The following is a 15,662-nucleotide window of genomic DNA, read 5'->3' on the forward strand; positions in this document are numbered from 1 at the left end:
TAGACTTGTGCCTATTGACTTTGGTTTATCCTTTTTCACTGAATGACTCTTGGAGGAAATGAAAGTATGTGCCTGTTTAAGAATATTTGTGGTCTCTTGTATGCTCTAAATAACATTTTCCTTTTACTAAATTCAACAGTATTCTAAATGCCAATAGTAAGATATTAATGTCCCCAGCACCCTAGCTATTGAAGTCACCTGAGGATGTAGGTTGTGTCTGTGGGCCATCCCAAAAGGGTCTTAACTGATTTAGAAACAGATTGTACAGTATTGAAGTGTATTTGGGGGGTCACTTTCTATTGCTCCCTTCTGAAGAAGGCTTTTTCTAACAGACTGATAAATTAATAATTGATTATTCAAGAAACCTTGGGGCCGATTCACGGAATTTGTGTGCCGAAAAACAGGGATTTGTGCGCCATTCTGCTCGCAAATCCATATTTAACAAATGGGGATTTGCGGGCAGAATGGCGCACAAATCCCAGTTTTTCATGAATCAGCCCCCTTGTGTGTAAGAGTTTATTTGAATTCTTTTCACTGTGAATCTCTGTGCAACTCCCCTACAGCTCACATTGACCCCTCTTCAGATAAGCCTGGCTGCTCAACACGCTTCCAAAACTGTGCAGTGCAAGCTTATACCAAAGAGTTGTGTGCAGTGCACCCAAAGGGTACTGCATACAAACGTTGCCTAGCAATCTATGCACTCTGTCCTGGAGCCTTGCCCTGGACTGACCCAACCATCACTGGAATCCTAAAAACATGAACCTTGCAAGCCTCCTACAACAAAGCCTATGGCGAGACTCATTTCCCCCACAAATTGTGTCCCCTGTGATAAAGTCCGGTGGTCAAGAAATATGGTATCGCTATATACCAGTTGACATTTATATGGCGTAAAACACTTAAATTCACTGTGTTCATTGCTGTAGCCAGCCTTCATTGTATCCTAGGGCACTCAATCTCCAATATGTTCATCACTGCACCATAAGAATGTATAACCATGACAAGCAATAGCACTTAAAATAAATGTGTAGGACAGTTTCTCCCAGCACATTTTCAATTTCATTAATAAATTGTTGTGAATCCACTATTTTCTCACTCATTGATGGTGAAAAAAGAGCACCTCAAACAGAAGCAAAACAACTTTGTAAAATTGTAACATTTTAGAGAAAAGTCATAAAACGACATGCATCTCTGCAGCTGTAGGTTTGGTGATATCACTAAAGTAGCCCTTGCAATAAACAGCACAGTTCATAACGCAAGATTTGAGATGTGCAAAAGAAAACTCATTTAAGTGAAGCCTTCCTTTCTTTCTCGCGTCAAACAGATTTACTAAATTTACTATGTTTGGAGGTCCTGTACTACCGGCCCAATAGACCATGCTAACGACAGCCGTTGTGCTTTATAAAACCGTTAACTATTTCTTTGTTCCTTTAAAACTCTACAGCCATCTTAACATCAGGAACGTGCATGGCATAGCTGCACCTCAAAGAAAAAAAAACATTTTGAAATGTCATTATCGTATTCAAGCAAAACAGAAATAATCAACTTTCAGGTCTTTGTAACTCATCTCTAAAAAAAAAAAAAGGTCAACTGCACAAGGAATTTATTAGCCACAAATTAAAGTGTTCTATGGCTAAATTAAAAGCTCAGATATAGAACTCAATGATAAAGTAGCAAAAACAATCCCCTGCTGTATTCCTCTTTATATTTACCTGAATGATAACGCTGTAGTTCTCTTGCGAAAAAGTGGGTGGATTGTCATTTACATCCGATACGTCAATGTTGACAATGGTCATATTGGTTCGGGGAGGAGTTCCGTTGTCTGCCGCTTGAACAGTCAAGGTGTAACCTGAAATCTTATTGTAAAAGAAACCCATTCTTACTAAGATTTCTTTCAAATGAATTCACATAAAGAATCAACCATGCTAAATAGGTAAGCGTATGTTTTCCACAAATATCAGTAGTGCAGCTAAGAAATTAAAATCACTTGATGCCGGATTTAAATGTACATACTCAAAAATCTATATAACGGTTATGCACTTAAAAAAGTCTCCACATGCATTTAACTATCTTTTTAAAAACACAACATCCGTAGAGGAGAGAGTAGCGCACATAAATAAGTTTTGGGCTTTTCACTTAAGTGATCGACTGTTTAGAGGGGTGATCAGAAAGGAGCTCGACTTACTTTTTCCCTGTCCAGATGTTTTGTAACCTTGATATCACCTCTGACCGGGTCTATGATGAAGGGGTTCCCCTGGTTTCCTTCAGTAATAGAGTAGTGAATATGGTTGTACAAAGGGCCATCAGCATCATCGGACATAACCTAAGAGAAAGTGAATTCCAATTTAGAGCATTTTTAATGGACACAGACATATATACTATTATTATTGTATTTATTTTGCACGGACGCAGCTTCAAGAAGCAACAGAGCGCTGTACAGTGGTATACAACAATATAGATACACAACAGAGTGTTTTACAGAGGTGCACAGCATTACAGATGCATAACTGAGAACAGTTCAGTGGTAACATACAGCCAGGGGTGTGGGTAGGATACAAAGGCGGACATGGGAGCGGGTACAACTGTACCGGGTGCTACCGAGGAGAGGGGCGCGCATCGTCTAGCCAGTCAGGTGGCGCAAGGGGCAACGTGATGGCCTAGGTGTTGCCGAGGAGAAACTAGTTAAAGAGGTGGGTCTTGAGCCCTTTGTCCAGCACCAGTCTTGAGAGCTACTGATTATAACCAATCCTTCATCGTACAAACATCTAATACAGGGAATGGTGCAGTGTTGAGCCAAACTGGATAAGTGAGGCAGGGAACACCCCATCTGTTTCATCAGCAGAAGGCTGAAGGACCGTGAGACAAGGTGGGCAACCATATAACGTGAATGTTTTGCCATTGTGTGGTCTCTGAAGAAGTTTAGTGCCCTTATGCTCACACTCCACAAGCTGGGATTTTCTATCAACCTCAAGAAGTCTCAACTGCAGCCTACACAAAGCCTGACCTTTCTGGGCCTCCTACTTGTATGGTTCTACTTTCATTATTCAGACAGACCACCAACCCTTGAGATGGTTAATGCAGGTAAAGGGGAGAATTCTAATTTGGGCTAATTCCCTTCAACCTTAGAGAAGCCCATCTCTTTTGCTGGACATTAAGACTTAATTTCTAACCTGGAGTGAGGGAGACCATTTTCTCACATCTCATGAGTTTTGACTTGAATTGGATTATGTGTTTTTACTGTTTTTGGAAGTCTGACAAACTCTATAGGCATCTACCTTTTGTATGGTGACACATAGCACCTTCAGTGCAGTGTCACACAGAAATCCTTTTAGATCCCACATAAGGTTTAAATACCTTTTCTTGGGTAAACTACAGTTCCCAAGAATAGTAAATTGAAATTGACTTTACTTACCTTTTCTCTTTGTAGGTCCAGCCCACACCATATTATTTGAAGTGTTTTGGGGGAGTGAGGGATTACCCAACAGCCCCTTATCCTACCCTCTCATTTAATATTTCTATGTTACCAGCACTACTTTAAATGGCTGGTGGCAGTGGTTTAATCTTTCCTACCATTTTGCTTGTCTACTACAGGCTGAACCCTCAGCTGCAGTACAGCACCCATGAGTGATCATTGTGTCAAAATGGCCCGGTATTCTTTTTCACCATTTTCTGTTTGTGAGGTCTTTCTTGGGTTTTACTCTGTGTGTCGAGGCAGATTTGAGCCCTATGTTTGTGTGGCTTTTGGCGGGCTTCAAGCCCGCCTATGGTTTCAGTGTGTCTAGAAGGGCAGGATGTGAGGGAGGTTCCGGAAACTTCCCTGTCCTTTGTCTCTAGGAGTGCCTGAATGCAACCAGTCCTTAATGCAACTGCTTAAAAAGGCGAGGGTTGTGGGACTAGAGGAGGAGAGTCGACCACTGGGAGAAACACCTGACGAAGAAACCGTGAACGGAGTTTGCTGCATCCTCCTGGACCTTTAATGCCCGGTGAAGCCCGGCTGCTGTGCTGAAACACCTTTTTCAGATCGACAAGAGAAGCTCCGGAAGGGACAACTTCTTCCCTTGGATTAGTGAGACCAACTAACCCCGTGACAAACTCCACTGGACCATCTTCCTTGACTGGCTGTACTTCTTTGCTGCTGCAAGAATCGAGTACCAGGGGTTGAATAAGCCTTAGTCGAATGAAACATCTGAAATCCGGCTAGAAGCTTCAGGAGTCTCCTAAGGACCCTCCAGAAGCAGGACGACCAGAGCTTGAGTCCCCCTCACCGGAGTGCAGGATCCAAGGAGTGAAGGAAGCCCAACAGGTATCCGAGATCGGCGACAGTGCTGTTTATAAAGCGCTGAAACTGCGAAGTGTAGCTGAACCGAAAAGAGCCCGTAGCTGCAGCCGACCTCCGAAATGCTGCAGAGTCCTCCAGACGTCCTCCCTTTTGTTCCCGAGGCTGAGGCCCAGGAACCAGGATCTGTATCACTGCAACCAGACTGAAGCCACCTGGACCACTCTTCTCCTAACCAAAAGGTACTGTTCGGACTTGGGGTACTTACCTCGATGTTTTTAGCTTTGTTAGACTTGCAGTAGCTACTTTGCTAGAGTTCATTTCAGCTCTACCCTTCACAAGTGTAACAGCTTGTGACCCTACAGTGATTTCTCTTCAACCAACTCTCCAACTTGGTGCAAGACTGTTAACTAAGAGGTGCCTCAGCTCCATTGACAGTGCTCCAATTGACTTTGGCTGTCCTGGCTCCCTGCAGACTCTTCTAGTACATTTGACTTTGATATTTAGTGTCCCTAGTAGGTGACAATTTGGTTTTCATCTGGCATGTATGCCGCTACGCCCCAGCATCCCCGTTGCTCTCAGGAGGGCTCACCGTTCTCTGGCGGCATTGGTTTCTTCTCCCGCCATCAGCCGGTAAAGGGATCTCTTCCGCTTCCCTCTCTCATGGTCTGCTTTTCTTTGTTCGGCACACCTCAGTGGCTTCCAGCTGGCTACCTGCTGTTCTCTCAGCTCCAGTCAGAGGAAGACTGCTCTTCACCTTTTGAGAATGCCTCAGAGGTCTTGGCGTTCTCGCAGTGTTCCACAGCTTAGCAGTTTCTTCTTCCTCCAGTGCCGCAACACTTCGTTCCACCACACTGGTTCTGGCTTCGTGTCTCTCCACTCCGTACAGGGAGATGGAACGTTCACTTGCTAGTCGCCACAGCAGCACCCTCTCGTTCTCAGTTTGGGCTGCTTAAATCTCCAGAGCACACGTGTGTGTTTGGGAACACTAGAACGCTCATTAGGGTCAAGAGTATTTTCTATTCCACATTGCTCAATCTCTCTTCTTCCTCACCTCAGTACTTGAGGAACTCTGGGAATAGAAGTCAAATGATTGATTTAGGGATTTTGGAGGAGCAAAAAAAGGTTTTGATGGCAAGTCCTTTTTGATGGGTTGATCTGTGTAATTGAAAAAGATAATTCCTCCAGAATGGCAAAGTTGTTCCACAGATCTAATCAAAGAGGTTTCCCACCTTTCATGGCAAAGGGGATGGAAAAATAGCAAAAGGCCATTATGGTTTCAGACAAGGGAGGTTCTTCTCAAGGAAAGACGGGGAATAGCCTGCCTCTCCAGGTGAAGTCCTTTTATCTCCCTGGAGGCCGTCTCCTCTTATGTGATCCTCCCTTACATCGCAGCCGCCAGGGTCAGGATCAGGTAGTGGCTGCCGTCCCCTGTCACATGGGAGGGGAGGTTACCAACAGGCAATCAGGGATGACTCCATCGGATTCATCACATCTGGCAGTGTACACTGTCACAAAGAAGTGGATTAACAGCACTGACAGGGTCTGCTTCTTCCCCCACTTACAATCACTAATAAAAAATATGAGCAGATTTTCAGTCCAAGAAGCCAGAAATATTTGTACACATATTTAAGACAATCACATTGAACAATATATCCATTGGAAGAGAAATGCAGTTTGTTTGGAAACTAATACATACCGAAATTACTCCTTGTCCAAGTATTGCATCTTCACTGATAACTGCTGTATATGTTGCTTGGCTGAAGACTGGTGTGTTGTCATTTACATCTGTTACGTTAATGCTCACGGTTGCAACATCACTGAGGGGTGGTGTGCCTCCATCTGTCGCCTCAATGGTTAAATAATACTCATGCGAATTTTCATAATCCAGGCATTCGAGGATAAAAAGGGCACCTACAATGAATTTCAAGAATGTTACGAATTCTTTAAGAAATAAACATTTTCAAATATGTCCAGCTTAATAGCTCAAGCAACTCAAATGATCTACTTTATTTTAAAACAAAACTCAAGTCACATATGAGGCTTATGGACCTTTTGCTTGCAAGAGATAGCTGTGCCAATACATCTATTGCATCTCAAGACTGAAAAGGACTGCACTAAAGAGACCTCATGATGTGCACTAGCTCCAACTCAAGTGATATGGTATCAATGTATTAATGAGTTGTAGCTCTTAAATCTATACAGGGGTTGGACGAGGTTGGAGACAGGCCATGTGGTGTGCACAAGTATTAGAGAAGAGGCTGGACAGTTAGAATGGGACACATTAAATTGAGTATTTCAGGCAAACTAGTTCCATTGGAGGAGAATCCTAACAACCTAATTTAAGGTCACTGACTAGATACTGTGTCAGGGGGTCATCCTTTTAAGGTAGGTAAGCCGTATGGTCTTATAAAGTGCCCTTCGGCCAATAATGCTGCCATCGCTGCACATGGCTCTCTGTAAAATAACGTGGTCGGGGAGAGGGTGTTAGAGGGATAGAGGGAAGGCAGGTGCGGAAACATGTAGTGTTCATGAGTGCAGGTCAGCAGTACCTGTGTGCTGGTATGGGTTTGACTGGATTCATGGCAGGGTAGGAGTTATACACTGGGATGAGTTTGCTGTCTCAAGACAGTCTCAAGGTAAACTGTGCTAATGGGTGCATTGGAGTGGGGGTGTTATTGAATGTAAAGGTAAGGTTAAGAGTGTTAGGTAGGTTAGAACTTGTGGGTCACCTGATTGGTAAACGTGTCATAACGTTGAAAGACATTGAGGCTTTACTGAGGGCGAAGTAAAGTGGTAAGGAGAAGTGGGTCATTGCTCAGGGAAAGTCTACAGCTGTGGTGGTGGAGTCTGACCTCTGTTTCCAAGATTGTGGCCTGATGTAGTGTGTCCTAGGAGCGTTGATAAGCATCTGGACAAGGTAATGCTGGATGTTTTCTTTCCTTAAGCGGGGCGAAGTGCAGTGTTAGGGAGAATTTTCTTTTCTGTGCTAAGTCCCTTCAACCTTCGAAACCCCTGGCTCTTTTGCTGGACTTTAATTTTTATCCTGGAGTGAGCAAGACCTTTTTCCTCACTCTCATGTATCTTTGACCTGATTTGGATTATGTGTTTTCTATGTTTTTGGAGTCTGACAAATTCCATAGGCATCTACTTTTTTTATGGTGAGACACAGCACCCTCAGTGCAGTGTCACAGAGCAATCCGTTAAATTTCTCATAAGGTTTAAATACGTTTTCTTGGGTAAACTACTGTTCCCAAGAGTAGTAAAGTGAAATTGACTTTACTTACATTTTCTCTGTAGATCCAGCAAACACCATTTTATGTGGAGTGCTGGGGGGTTACTCAGTAGCCCCTTTTTCTACTTATTCCTGTACATTTATGAATTTTAGCATGCGCCACACTTAGATGGCAATCTAAACCTTAGCCTGCGTCACATCTAGACAGGATTGTGAATGTTAGCATGCGCCAAACTTAGATGGAATCGTGATCACTAGCCTGCCTCACATCTAGACAGGATATTGAAGATTAGCAAGTGCCACACTCAGATGGAATACTGTACGATAGCAAGCATCACACCTAGACAACTGCTAAGGTATTAGGATCATTGGAGAAAGGGGGTGGCTAGCTAAGGGATATTTAAAAAGGTATGGGCGGAGGTTGTCCTCATTGAGCTTCTTTGAGCTTCTCACTTGAGCTGCGGGGCAGGTGTGAGTTTAGTGGCTTTGGGTGATGGGTAGCGTGAATTCAATACAGTTGTGGTCAGTCCATGGCATGGCTCTATTGGAAATGATAGTGTCCATTATGCTTTTAATTGTTTTTCAATAAAATGGATTATGTAAACCCCCCTGGTTGGGTATAATTTGGTAAGCAACACCAACTTACCAATCCACTAACAATTTCATCCCTCTGCATACACCTCTCAAACTCTAACCAAACACAACCACAAACCTAAACACAGCAATGCACACAAACTTCACTACACTGCAAAAAAAAAAAAAATACACAGACTTGCACAACAGCACACAACGCCTACCGACCGTAAAACACCCCAAGCCCAGCCAACTGACCCACCGGGCTGAGGCTGCCAACAGCACATCACTGTTCTCTTGCACTTTTCCAGCTTATTCACACTAACTCACCCCCCACTCCTCCCCTTTTCAGAGCGGCCAGAGCGCCAGGGAACCACTCCGGTGGTGATATTGCATGGTACAAATATCCTTAACATTAACTACTTTCAATGGCCGGTGGCAGTGGTTTAATTTTCCTACCATTGTGCTTTTCTACTGCAGGCTGAACTCCCAGCTGCAGTATAGCACCCATGAGTGACCATTGTGTCAAAACGGCCCCTGTCTTCTTGTCTTGCCATTTCTGGTCAGTGAAGTCTTTGAGATTTACTCTGCGCACCAACCAGATTTAACCTCTTTGTTCGTTTTGCCTTTGGCTTCACTGCTGAAACCCGCCTACGGCTCCAGGCTGTCTGGCAGGACAGGAAGCAAGGGAGGTGACCGTAAATCCCTGTCCTTAGTCTCCTTGGTTACCTGAATGCACCCAAAGCTGATTGGCTGGCTGGCTCTCCTTGGAGGACAGCCACCCTGCTGTTTGAGTGACAGCTAGGCTGTGCCTGAATGGGAGAAACCTGCATAAAAGGCGAGGTCTCTTGAACAGAAGCCAAAGTCGACCACTGGATAAAGGAACCGAAGAAAGAAACTGTAAGAGAAGCTTGCTGCACCCTCCTGGACTGTTGGTTTGCCCAGCAAAACCCTCCTGCAGTGCTGAAGCTCCAAATTTTATATCGACTAGAGAAGCCCGGAAAGGATGACCTCTTCCCTTGGGTTGGTGGGACTAAGTGACCCCAAGACGAACTTGACTGGAACCTCTCTCCCTGCTGGCTGTACTTCTTTGCTGCTGCTGGAACCAAGGGCCAGTGGACATGAACACCAGGACCGATTGAATCTTCTTTAAGCCGGATCCAAGCTCCAGGAAGATCACGACGACCCTCCCAAAGCAGGATAACCCAAGCTCGAGTCACCTCACCAGCGTGCTGGACTCAAGGAGCAAAGAAGGTCCATCAAGTGTCCAAGATCCGCAATGGTGCCATCGACCGGTAGCTGAAACCACAAAGTGCTGCTGAACTGAAAAGAGCCCGTAGCTGAAACCGACCTCCAAACTGCTGTGCAGGAGTCCTCCAGATGTCCTCCCTCTTGTCCCCACGACTGAGGCCCAGGAACACAGGATCTGCAAGTCTGCAACCAGGAAAGAAATCAGCTGGATCCTCTTCTTCTAACCTTAAGTGCTGTTCTGAATAAGGGGTACTTACCTCTGTCTGTAGCTTGCTTGTCTCAGCTGAGATTTGGAGTAGCTGCTCTCTAGAGTTGTTTAGCTCTAACTTTACACAAGTTTGATAGCTTTTGGCCCAACCGTGATTTTCTACAAACTCATTCTCCAACTCTGTGCAAGACTTTTGTGCTATCTAAGAAGTGTCTCAGATCCATAGACTTTGCCCAAATTGACTTTGGCTGCCCTGGCTCCCTGCAGACTCTTCTGTCCCATTGACTTTTATTCTAACCGTCCCTCATAGGTGGTAACTTGTTTGAAACGGTTATTGCTGGGCACAGTTTTTATCTAGACTTCATTGGGGGATTGTAAAAGTGGTCACATGCTCTGAGAACCCGTCAACCTTTTTCCTTCCATTAACCATGCCTTTTCCACAACCTCAGAATTTTATCAAGTGCAAACGTGATATATAAATGCCAATACTGTCCTAGTAATTGAAGTCGCCTCAGGGTGTAGGAAGTGTGTATGAAGCATATCTAAATAATATCTACTTGCTTATTTTGATTCTAAGAACATGTTATGAAGTGTATTTTTATTGTTGCACATTGCTCTTTTTAAAGAAGGCTTATTTAAAACTGACCGTTTATTTTACTAGAAAACCTTGAGTGTAAGTGTTATTTGGATACTTTTCTGTTTGGATTTCGATGCTACTGCTCTACAGCTCACATTTACCCCTCTTGAGATAAGTCTGGCTGCTCAGTCACTCTACCAACTTGTGTAGTACAGAAGTATGCACTGACTGATGCCACCAGCAAAGTCTTCTCTATCCACCTTCGGTGGGACCTCAACCGTGCTATCAGGGAACTTAATCTTTTGAGTCGATTCCAGGTGGGGTTTAGAGCTGAGCTGGGAACCCCACCCAATGACTAACTGGTCACATCTCAGACATTATGTTAATCATTCCCAGGGGGGGGGGACGTCAATTTAGCTTCTCTAGATAATCCTAGGGCCTTAGATGGCGTTATAAGGTCCAGGGTCTGACACAAAATGCTTTCTTTGTCTGAGGACGGTGCTCTGCTGCCAGAAATACCTACTTGTAATGGGGTGAAACAGGGGTGCACTCTGGCACCTACGCCCTTCACCCTATACATGTGCGATGTTGAAGGACTGTGGCAGGGGCCCTCGATCACACCGGCTAGGCTGGGGAGGGTTAGACTGGAGTGGATTGCCGTTGCGGACGACTTCATACTTTTTGATAGAACTCTGCGAAGTCTTAGAGCTATGATGCAGCTTTTCTTTAGGTATGCACAGGACAATCTTTTTCCAAACGCCTCCAAGTCTAAAGTTTTGGTTCTATCAAGTAGAACTAAGCTACGGCGGTATGTCTGGACTATGGGACCGGATAATGTAGAAGAGGTCAAGACTGATCTATTTGCGCTATTTGTCAAAAAGGGTTAGTATTGAATACTGGAAAAACATCTTGGCTGATAAAGCTAAAAAAATGTACTGCTCAAATGAAGTTTTTGACAGAAAGTTTGTACATTTTCCCTGTTGCCCTTGAGGCGTTACTATCTTGCCAAATTTGAATCTATTATTCCTGTTCAGTCTCGACCTATGTTCCCATAACATGGGTACCACCTTAAAAATTCTCCAAGGAAACCTTTGGAAGGATGTACTTGGCCTTTCGATTGCCATCCCTAATGCAATCATCAGATAGGAGTTGTGTCTTGTGTCCTTGAAGGCCAGGTATGTTTGGAGACAGCTTTCCTTTTTTAGGAGAATGATCCTCCCAAGAATTCCCTTTATGATAATTTAAACAGCTATGCATGCTGGCGCTGTTCCGTCCACAGGAGTGTTCAGTGAAAGGATGAATTCAGTGCTGGCTGGCATTAATGTTCCCCGTGAAGACTTGGTGTCTAGACCAGGGCAGAATAAAAAGATCTCGTTTAGGTTGGACTGGGGCGAGAGAGTGGATTGCATTTGTTCCTATGTCAGCTAGGTGGAATACTCCCAATTTATTCATGCAAGGGAATGTCTACCGTTGTACCTTTAGACATGTCCCTGTTACAACATACGCATGAACTACATGCGCTTTAGGCTAAATCAATTACCGGTCTATGAAAAGATCAGGCACTGGAGCAAGTGGAATATTCCGGCTGCTTTGAATTATCTGAGAGTAAATGCAGGTTCTGTGGAGTTACTGAATCTCGGGAAACCCTGCAGCACTTGGTTGTTGTCTGCTCGTCCTTTGATAAGGAGCATTCCAACTGCTCCGGGGATAAGATCGCTGTCACCTCAGAAGTGTCCATGAACCTGTTTTGGTGTCGCTGTATGTGGGGAACTAGCATTTCTTTGGTCCTAGCTCTGAATCTCTTTCTTACATTTCTTAACTCTGAATTGGATAAAAAGAAATTTAGAATTGGGAATTCTTAAGGGAACAGATCCTGCTGAATAAACTGCACTGAAGGAATCTTTTTTGTTGAATTAATTTAATTTGCTTATAATGATGAATTGTGTTTCATGTGATTAATGTGTGATCCATCTAGTTTTCAGCATTTTAATTAGAACATCTATGTTCTAATATGGAAAGTTTTTTTTTTCTTTTATTGCTCATTTCATTTTAATAAGTTGTGTAAGTTTTTTTGTAAACTATTTAGGCAACAATAAAAAAAAATACATACCTATACCAATAGTTGGGTTAGCTAATACCAAGAGGACAAGTCTGGTGTAGTCTCCCTGAGGGTTACTGCGTACAATCTTGCCTAACACTGGTGGCAGGCGGTGAGGATTTGTGTAGAGTTTTTACATTGACTATTTGCTGTACTTATGCCCGTTAGCGAGAATTCTCAGAAATGTGCCAATTCCCTTCTACCTTAGAGACCTCAAGCTCTTTTGCTGGACTTCAGGACTTTTAATTTCTAACCTGGAGAGAGTGAGCCCTTTTTCTCACTATCTCATGTATTTATGTAATTTGGACTCTGTTCCTTTTAACAGTCTGACAAACTCCATAGGAATTATCTTTACATTGTGACACAGCACATTCATTGCAGTGGCACAGGGAAGTCTCTTAGATTTCCCAAAGGTTTAAATACCTTCTCTTGCTGAAACTACTGTTTCCAAGAGCAGTGAAGTGAAAATGACGTGACTTACATTTTGTAACTTTCTAGACCCAGCACACACTATCTTACCATAGGGTGCTGGAGGGGTTACTTAGTATCCCCTTTGTCTACCTTCTCATGTAACTTTTTTATGTTACCCTTTCTTCAATGAATGGCTGGTGGCAGTGGTTTACTTTTAACTACTGTGGTGTGCATTTACCGCGGGCTGTGTTCGCAGCTGCAGTAAAGCACCCAAGGGTGCAATATTTGCAAAAATGGCCCGGTCTTCTTTTTTCACCATTTCTTTGTGGAACTGTCCTTCTTGAGATTTACTCTGTGCGCCAAACCAGGCTTGGTCCCCTTTTTCGTTTTGTCTTTGGCGGGATTCACGAGTGAAGCCCGCATCTGGCTCCAGGGTGTCTGGTGGGGCAGGAAGCGAGGGAGGTGCCCAAAACTCCCTGTGCTTAGTCTCCTAGGAGACAGGAATGCACTCCTAGGCAATTGGCTAGCTGGCTGTTTGGCAAGGACAGCTGCTGGGTGACTGACAGGTAGGCTGGATTGAATGGGAGAACCGTGCATAAAAGGCAAGGCTTTTTGGCTTGGAAGGCAGAGTCGACGACGGGACGAAGGAATCCAAAGAAGAACTTGAAGACGAATGCTGCAACTCCTGGACCGTTGGTTTGCCCGGTGAAGCCCTGCTGCTGTGCTAAAACGCCAATTTCGTTTTAACTAGAGAAGCCCTGCAAGGACGACTTCTCCCCTTGAGTTGGTGGGACCAATCAACTCCAAAGTAAGCCACCCGATATCCTCTCGGAGCTGGTTGAAATTCCACTGCAGTTGTTGCTGGAACCGAATAACCAGGGAGAGGAACACCAGATCATGCGCGTTGCTTTTAAGCTGGCCAAGAGCTCCAGGAAGATCCTCCGGACTCCCAGGAAGCAGGACTGACCGAGCCTGAGCCACCTCAAGAGTGTTGGACCCCAGATGCAAGGAAAGTCCATCTCGACAGCCAGGAACCGCGGCGTTGCTATTTGCGTTAGACACAAGGAGCTGAAACAACGAAGTGCCACTTGTTTGAAGATTGCCGGTTGTGGTCGGTGACCGTCCCATTATAGTGCAGGATTCCCCAAACGCCCTCCCTCTTGTACCCATGACTGAGGCCCAGCAACACCAGGATCTGCAGAGCTGCACAGGAACAGAAGCCATCTGCTGCACTTTTCTTCAACCTAAATGTACTGTACAGTCTAAGAGAACTTACCTCTTGTAGTGTAACTGCACTTGTTCTCTGTTGGTGCGACTTGTTGTGGTAGCTCTAGTTTCTGACAGCTTCTTTACTTAACAAACCTAAACAGTGTGTGGCCTAGCTTTGATTTCTTCTTTTCTACTAAGACTTCTAAAACATTGTGCAAGACTTTTACTTAACTGCATGTGCTTCAACTCACCTAGACTTTTACCCAAATGACTTTGGTTTAGCCTGGTTCCATGAATGACTCCTTCCCTCTGACATTTGTGTTTTGTCTTCCTCCCAGGAAGGGGTGAACTAACTTTGCATTGGGGGTTACCAAAAGTACATCTGCTTCAGAATATTTAGGTGATCTCTTGTTCTGTTCTAATAATCTTTTACCTTTGACTCACTCTGAAGTCTGATTCTAAATGCAAACAGTGGTATATTAATGTCCACAGTGTCCTAGTTACTAAAGACACCTGACGGTGTAGGAAGTGTCTGTGTGCCATCCCAAAAGGGTACTTACTGATATAGAAATATTAAGAGTGTGTATTTTGGAGAGCAATTGTGTGTTACTATTATATTGCCCCCTTCTGAAGAAGGCTTACACGAACTGACTTAAATAAATTAATAATTGTTTAATGAAGACACATTGTGTGTAAATGTTTATTTTAATACTGGTCACTGTGAATCTCTGTGCAACTCCCCTACAGCTCACATTGACCCCTCTTGAGGTAAGCCTGGTTGCTCAACACGCTACAAACCTGTGTAGTGCAGACTTATACCGAAGGTTGGGTTTCTATTGCCAGGAGGTCAGGGTTGTTGTAGTGCACCCAAAGGGTACTGCATACGATCTTGGCTAACAGTCGCTGCTCTTTTTCCCTACTTAAGGAGCCCTCCAGCCGCTTGTCCTTTGCAGATGGGGTGCAGGTGAAAGTGGGCCTAGGTCACCTGGCCTAAGCACCACCCACCTTCTTACCCCTACCTCTTCCTTCCTGCTCTTAATTCTTAGATCAAGGACGTCTCTCGCCCAGGCGTCTGAAGTGAAGGGCAATTCCTGTTTGGACCTGTTCGGACCAGGAGGACCCAGAGCACGACCCCCCCTTCTCAGACAGTAGGTAAGCATGCCCAGACATGCGTTTACTCCCTCCCCCCTTCATGCACACAGGTGTTGCCTGTTTTGCTTGATTCTTCTACACTGCTCCCCCGTCCCGATACATTCTGAACTACTGGTACTTTCTGTACTCGAGTCGTCAGAGGTCAAGAATGGGACTCCATTCCTGGTCTTCTTTCGTATGAGGAAGTACCTTGAGTAAACTCTGGAGCCGCTTAGGAACCAGCTCTATCGCCCCTTTCTTTAAACATGGCCCGAACCTCCTGCGGCAGCTGAGGGATGTGTTTTTCCTGCCGGGCCACTGGTGGTATATGAGAACACTTTCGTTGGAACTCTAGTGTGTGTCCATGGGCGAGAGCATCCAGCACCCAACGGTCGGTGGAGATGGTCTCCCACACGCTGACTAAGTTCGCCAGCCGGTCTCCCACCAGGCTGCAGCGGTGGGGGCCCAATGTCTTGGCCGGTTCAGTCCTGCTTGGAGGTCAGGGCGCCATCCTGAGTGCCCGACGACGACGGCCACCTCCGAAGGTCTTGGAGCAACCCCTGTTGGCTTCCTGGGTCGACGGTAAGAGGATGAGCCCCCGCTGAAACCCTTTGAAGATCTGCCAGACTTTCCTCCAGATGAACGAAAGGACGGCCGGTGTTGCTGCAGAGTGCCTAAGGGACGGGCCGTTTCTGT

At 44.9% G+C, this 15,662-nt stretch overlaps 1 protein-coding gene across 6 annotated transcripts in view; it reads right to left on the reverse strand.

The window, feature by feature from the left end:
* Positions 1 to 15,662, reverse strand: part of FAT1 (FAT atypical cadherin 1) — a 444,689-nt gene that overhangs the window by 74,667 nt on the left and 354,360 nt on the right. For all 6 annotated transcript variants that reach the window (XR_011282269.1, XM_069631552.1, XM_069631550.1 and 3 more), the window contains 3 exons: positions 5,973 to 6,187; positions 2,183 to 2,320; positions 1,710 to 1,853 (listed from right to left, as the gene is read on the reverse strand). Coding sequence is in view for 5 of the 6 variants with exons in the window: in XM_069631552.1 (XP_069487653.1) it covers positions 1,710 to 1,853; positions 2,183 to 2,320; positions 5,973 to 6,187 (497 nt within the window). In the remaining variant the exon portion in view is untranslated. The remainder of the gene's footprint in view (positions 1 to 1,709; positions 1,854 to 2,182; positions 2,321 to 5,972; positions 6,188 to 15,662) is intronic.

The sequence above is a fragment of the Ambystoma mexicanum genome, chromosome 6q (genome assembly GCF_040938575.1).
Source record: "Ambystoma mexicanum isolate Mex_15411 chromosome 6q, UKY_AmexF1_1, whole genome shotgun sequence".
Classification (NCBI taxonomy): domain Eukaryota; kingdom Metazoa; phylum Chordata; class Amphibia; order Caudata; family Ambystomatidae; genus Ambystoma; species Ambystoma mexicanum.